At 28.3% G+C, this 6,813-nt stretch overlaps 1 protein-coding gene across 1 annotated transcript; it reads left to right on the top strand.

Moving 5' to 3' along the window:
• Nucleotides 1–357: 357 nt before the first annotated feature.
• Nucleotides 358–6,384, top strand: LOC101510276 (low affinity sulfate transporter 3-like). Its single transcript, XM_004500546.4, has 12 exons — nucleotides 358–939; nucleotides 1,032–1,080; nucleotides 1,221–1,428; nucleotides 1,509–1,698; nucleotides 2,115–2,180; nucleotides 2,269–2,499; nucleotides 2,623–2,749; nucleotides 2,916–3,202; nucleotides 5,099–5,292; nucleotides 5,383–5,465; nucleotides 5,579–5,655; nucleotides 5,854–6,384. The coding sequence occupies exons 1-12, from the start codon at nucleotides 559–561 to the stop codon at nucleotides 5,995–5,997; spliced, it is 2,037 nt and encodes a 678-aa protein (XP_004500603.1). The 5' UTR covers nucleotides 358–558; the 3' UTR covers nucleotides 5,998–6,384.
• Nucleotides 6,385–6,813: the final 429 nt, after the last annotated feature.

Genomic DNA, 6,813 nt, shown 5'->3' with positions numbered 1-6,813 from the left:
TTTAAATATACAGGCTGAAATTAAATTTTTTTAATATAAAAATACATACTACTAGTTAAATAAGTATAATATTAAATTAATAATAATCTCTAAACAATGTAAAAGTGTTATTATAAACCTAGTAAAAATAGTAAAATGACAATGCTTAAAATAAAGTATAATTTAATGTAAAATATTTTACACTATTAATACATCACAACCACTCATGTCTAATTGCCTATTACTTTTAAAATGGTTATCATATAAATAAATTTTTTTTTTTACTTTGATAAATATATAAATTAAATTCTTTAAAATATAATAGCAGATGTTTGAAAATGGAAAAAGCAATAATTGGTAAGCATAAATAGAGGGGGATTTATTCTCATCTTCATATGCTTCATACATTCCCAACTTTAGAGATTTCTCAATCTAAGCAGTGCCAGAAGACACAAAGTATCCTTTGAGTTACAACCTTCAAAGAATAAGCATTGTGCAGCCCCTTTCAAGCAATTATCCAAATGAATTTTACCAATACCAAAATTAGTCATGTAAAATTTTCCACTGAAATTGACATGAATGTACATTATTCTTAAGTTCTACTTCAAAAGAGTTCATCCAAACACTTCAACAACAATAACAACAAAAATAAAAAACATGAATTCATTACCTTCTGATGCTTTCAACATGAGAGTCACAGAGGAAGATACTAATCAAACAGAGAGGTCTCAATGGATTCTGAATTCTCCAAATCCACCACCTCTATGGAAAAAGCTAATTAGTCCACTAAAAAATAAGAAGCACTTTTTTTCATCCAAAAACAGAACTTGCAATGAACATGCTTTTTCTTTCATTGGAAATTTATTTCCAATACTTAGCTTGTTCAAAAATTATGATGCTTTCAAGTTTAAAGATGATTTTCTAGCAGGTTTAACTCTTGCTAGCCTTAGCATACCACAGGTATATATTCACAAACATTACTTTTATATATTTTCATAAAAATGTCTTTTTCCTTCATTTTTTTTTTAATTTTTTTTTATCTAATGTTGCAGAGTATAGGATATGCTAATTTAGCAAGACTTGATCCTCAATATGGCTTATGTAGGTATCTAACTTCAGTTTTATATAATACTATAATATACTAATGCATCAAACTATAAAGTATATAGTAATGAGCATTTTTTAATATAATTTTTTTCTTTGAAGTTTTTTAATTGGTGTTCACATTTTATTGTATTCAGATACTAGTGTGGTTCCTCCTCTTATCTATGCTGTGATGGGAAGTTCAAGAGAAATTGCAATTGGACCAGTAGCAGTTGTGTCACTGCTACTATCCTCTCTATGTCAGAAAGTGGTTGATCCAGTTGCACATCATGATGACTACAGAAATTTTGTTTTTACTGTAACATTATTTGCTGGAATCTTTCAAGTTGCATTTGGAGTTTTCAGGTGAGTAGAAATCTATTGGAAAACAGTTGTAAAATAGTTGTTAGTTTTACTGATTAATTTTCTCATGAAATGTGATGCAGGTTGGGGTTTCTTGTGGATTTCCTTTCACATGCTGCACTTGTAGGATTCATGGCAGGTGCAGCTATCATAATTGGTCTTCAACAGCTTAAGGGGTTGCTTGGGATTAGTAACTTTACCAAAAAATCTGATGTTGTTTCTGTTGTGGAATCTGTTTATAAGTCACTTCATCACCAAATTCCATCTGGAGAAGTAAGTACCCTTTTCATGTCTTGAAGAGAAATATTATCAATAATTTTAAAATCATATAGGAGATTAAACTAGTGAAATCTCTAGATCATAGTTCAATTGTAGCTAAATGACAAATAAGTATAAAAAAATTGCAAAAAAATAAAATTGGTTGGACTTACCGCGGTCCAACTTAATTCAATTAGACTACGATACAACCAAAATAAAACCAACCGAACAATTAGCCACTTTTCAAGTAAACCGAACAGTTCGATCCGATTTTCAGAACATTAAATATTATATTGATGGTGTAAAAAAAAAAAAGACAAATAACAAAGAGGATCATAATAATAAATCATAAATTTTGGAAAGAACTATTTATTTGAGTTTTGTTGATATTTGACATTATTTTTTTGTTTATTTATGTTGAGTGTTGACAGTGGTACCCTCTGAATTTTGTCATTGGAAGTTCATTCCTGATTTTCCTTTTGATTGCAAGATTTATGGTAAGTAATAAAATATTTCTGGCATCCAAATTTTCCACTACTACAATGCCTCTGATTTTAATTAAGTTTCTGACTATATTTTGATCAGGGCAAAAGAAACAAAAAGCTATTCTGGTTGCCAGCTATTGCTCCTCTTGTATCAGTTATACTATCAACTTTTATTGTGTATATATCAAAAGCTGATAAAAATGGGGTTAATATAGTAACACATGTCAAAAGAGGCCTTAATCCAACCTCAGTTCACCAATTACAACTCAATGGTCCACATGTTGGTCAAGCAGCTAAAATTGGATTGATTTCTGCTGTTATTGCTCTCACTGTATGTTAATTAACTAATTTCCTTAGTTTTTTGTTTTTATTTTTCTTCAAATGGTACATTTTGTTTGGTTTCAAAATGTTTTAATCTTCTTAATGGACATGGGTGTTAATTTGGGTATTATAGGAAGCAATGGCTGTTGGTAGATCATTTGCTTCAATTAAAGGATACCATCTTGATGGGAACAAAGAAATGTTAGCAATGGGTTGTATGAACATTGCAGGATCTTTCACTTCATGTTATGTTGCAACTGGTTAGTGTGTTACTTCTTTTTTTCAATTATTTAAGTTGCACTAGTGTGGAAAAAATGAAAGAAAACTAACATGAGACAAAAAATGATGGTTTCTCATATTGCAGTTGATTCAAAAAAAGAATATATTGTTTTTATAGTAATTGATTTAATTTCTTAACAATTGCAGGTTCATTTTCAAGGACTGCAGTAAATTTCAGTGCAAGATGTCAATCATCAATATCAAATATTGTGATGGCAGTAACAGTGATTCTGTGCTTGGAGTTGTTTACAAGACTCTTATATTATACACCTATGGCTATACTTGCTTCTATAATCCTTTCTGCACTTCCAGGATTAATTGACATAAGAGAAGCTTGTTACATTTGGAAGGTTGACAAAGTTGACTTTCTTGCTTGCATTGGTGCTTTCTTTGGTGTCTTGTTTGTATCGGTAGAAACTGGTCTTATTGTTGCAGTAAGTTTTTCACAACTTTTCTTAATACTTGTGCTATTTTAACATACAAATTAATGCAGCCATTGTATATAACTATATTTTATTTTCTATAACTTACATTCATTGTGTGTATTCATAGAATATGATACTTTACATCAAAATTTTGATGCCAAATAATCACTTCTCTTTTTTTAAAAATTCCATTAGAACTCAATCTATTTCCATATATATATATTTAGTGTTTCGGTGCACCAAAACAGTAGCATATTATTTGAGGAGTGAGGTTAAGAAAATGTTATAAAAAACCATCACACTCTTTTATCTAGAGACACACAATTTTTACCAATGTTAGTCTTTTTGTTATCTCGTTAATTGCTTAAGGTTGAAAGAACGAAAAAGATATATTGAAATAATCTCATTCAAACTTTGTCATATGATAATACTACTTTAGAAAAGATTCTAGTTAACTATACCTACCACTAGCTTTTTGAAAGAAAAAAAAAACTATACCTACCACAAGTTGGGAGTTAACCTCTTAATCTACTGGCACGTAGTAATACCTGTCAAAATTATCGGTAAAAAGAGAAAGAAAGAAAAAAAAAGAGGAATAGAATAGGTAGAAAAAATAAAATATTAATTTGAATTTTTGGTGGGTAAGGAATTCTAAATTGTCAGCATTTTAAATTTTGTTATTTATTTAATTGAGATCAATATCAAATTTATATACCGATTATTGGATCTCGATTGAATGGTCTTCAAATTTTCAATTTCGTGAATATATAAATTTTAATTATGGGAAATTTCAGTTAAAAAAAAAATGAGTTGTTTTGTCACTTCTAGTTAACTGGCGGATTTCATAATTCAATCTGTATCATGATTTAACATGGATAATAGTATTATGGTGATTGTTCATTTACCTATAATATTTGTTTAAAATATAAAAAAAATATTATTAGATTGGAATTTCTAATAAATCATTAATTTTATTTTTTCATTAACGAATTGAAATTTTTTTTACTATCGAATCCTAAATGTCGAGAATTGTGGGGTGCTGAAAGAACTATCCACCTAATATTATTGTCTTGCTTTGTTTTGTACTTCATTAATTGTCGGGCCTATAGAGTAGATAATGGCCCACAAATACGGCCTCATAGGCATAATTGTTAGTTGTATTATTGTTGTAATTTAGATTTGACATTACTTATTTCACATTGTATTGGCTATTTAATTTAAAGTGAAATAAGTTGTTATTGTAAAAATCAAAACTATAAAATAAAATAAAAAATCATTGGCAAAAAACTATAGAGCCATTCTGTATGATATATTAACAATCAAAATTTGATTGGATAAATATTTGTTAAATACCTTGTAAGTAAACATATATGATAAAAAACTATAGAGCCATTCTGTATTTGTATGTATGTTATACCATAAACTCTTTCAAACAAAAAAAAATTGCTCTTTTTTAGTGTCTATGAAACCGGCTAAAACACACTACAATAGTTTATACAGTTAATAAATATATTCATATACATTTTATTTTGTTTCTTTCAAATTTCTCAGCTGTAACATGAAGTTATTGCTCATTTTCTTTCAATTACATTATATGCTCTAAAAGAGGAGGTACATATATATATATACTATACTATATAAAAAATGATCCATGTACATCCAATTTTCACATGCAAAAATTGTGGTTTATTGAGAGTATATAATTTATTTAGACATATTTAAAATTGTTGTTAATTATATAGTTGAAATAATCATATATTTAATTAAATTAACTATATTTTTTAATGTGATTAAGCAAACTTGACATGTATTAGAAAAAAATGAATGTGTGAATATGATTTCTGACACTAAATATATATACAATAAAGTAAAAATATCTCTAATTAAGATTTTTTGTTTTTGTAGGTGTCAATCTCATTTGGAAAGATAGTAATACAATCAATTAGACCAGGGATAGAAGTTCTAGGTAGAATTCCTAGAACAGAAGCATTTTGTGATGTTAGTCAATATCCCATTGCTACAAGCACTCCAGGCATTTTGGTGATTCGAATAAGCTCTGGCTCACTCTGCTTTGCAAATTCCAATGTTGTTAGAGAAAGGTAAACTATCACTTACAATATTGTTTCTTAGAGACTATTATTGCTAATTAATTACAAAACTTTGAAATTAAAATTACTTAATTGTTCTAGAATACTCAAGTGGATCACTCAAGAAGATGAGCTTAAAGAAACTACTAAGGGAAGAGTCCAAGCAGTAATATTGGACATGACTAGTGAGTCTCAAAATTCATGATTCTAAATAATGTTAAACATTTACTTATATAATTTTGTTCTATTAACATTTTGAATTTATGAATGAATTACCCTATGCTACTCTTTTTGATAGATTTGATGAATGTTGATACTTCTGGAATTATAATACTAGAGGAACTGCACAAGAGGTTGCTCTCGCGTGGCATAAAAGTGAGACTTTCGTTAATCTTTATATTGAGGTTTATATAATATTTCATCTGGTCTTAACTATAAGCAAAAAGTTAAATATATTTAATTTAAATTTGAATCAATTATATTTGACTTTTTGTTTATTTAAAACCATGTGATTTGCTCAAACATGTTACTCTAATAATTAAACAATTTTGTTATTGCCATGTATTTTTGCAGTTTGCAATGGTGAACCCAAGGTGGCTAGTAATTCACAAGCTTAAAGTGGCAAACTTTGTGGATAAAATTGGGAAAGAATGGGTTTTCCTTACTGTTGGTGAAGCCATGGATGCATGCCTGTCTTATAAATTCGCTGACCCATGATTTCATGGGCTTTATCTATAAATAGAATTGCATAAATAGGTCCATAAATTGTGTATTACATTTTGGTGACTTCTCTCACTCAATGTTTTTAAAAATCTCTAATATATATTTGGATTAATCAATCTAGAAGTATAAAATATACGTTTGGATTGACCAACTCAGACATATATTTTAGAAACTTTTGAAAACATTGGAGATAAAAAAAGAAGTTGTCTTATATTTTTGAGTCAAAATTGTATATTATATTGTCTCGCATAAAATATCCCCATATTTGTATTAGATTGTGTCCTCTCATTATGATCTGTGGGAATTTCATGTTATGTTCTGGAAGTTATCATTATGTTGAAGACAATCTCCCTGTACTCTATGGACAATTTTCTTTGTGCAGGACTCGTTTGACTTTTTTTTCTTCCAATTATTATGATAAAGATGTAAAGCATCTCTTTTTTTTTTTTTTTTACTTCAACTCATTTCATTAGTTAAAAATTCTAAAATATATCTAGGAACATAATGTAAAGTAATTGGATGAGTATAAGAAATAGACATTTTAGCTAAGGCATGACTGCTAATCGTCTAGTAAAAATAATAGGAAAGAACCAACTAAAAAAAATTTAATTCTCAATAATACTATCATATTCAAATTGACAAGAGTGTGATATTGCTCGTATCTTCCAGTGCGATCAAGAAATAACAGCTACGTAGTTCTTGTATAGAAAATGCGGATCGTTGATTGTTTTTAATAACAATGTGTTTTGTTGTTGATAAAATAAAGTAAAAAAATTGTTTTTTATGAAGGGAAAAAAAAAAGAGTTTGTT

This window comes from Cicer arietinum, chromosome 5 (genome assembly GCF_000331145.2).
Source record: "Cicer arietinum cultivar CDC Frontier isolate Library 1 chromosome 5, Cicar.CDCFrontier_v2.0, whole genome shotgun sequence".
Taxonomy (NCBI): Eukaryota; Viridiplantae; Streptophyta; class Magnoliopsida; order Fabales; family Fabaceae; genus Cicer; species Cicer arietinum.
The sequence above is the reverse complement of the archived record's forward strand: the minus strand, read 5'-3'. Positions and strand labels throughout refer to the sequence as shown.

Bases quoted from the DNA above. Each gene is read 5' to 3' on its own strand.
- LOC101510276 (XM_004500546.4), top strand. From the start codon at position 559: ATGTACATTATTCTTAAGTTCTACTTCAAAAGAGTTCATCCAAACACT. The intron at 2,181-2,268 runs GTAAGTAATAAA...TATTTTGATCAG, and splicing joins TTTTGATTGCAAGATTTATG to GGCAAAAGAAACAAAAAGCT. The intron at 5,656-5,853 runs GTGAGACTTTCG...GTATTTTTGCAG, and splicing joins TGCTCTCGCGTGGCATAAAA to TTTGCAATGGTGAACCCAAG.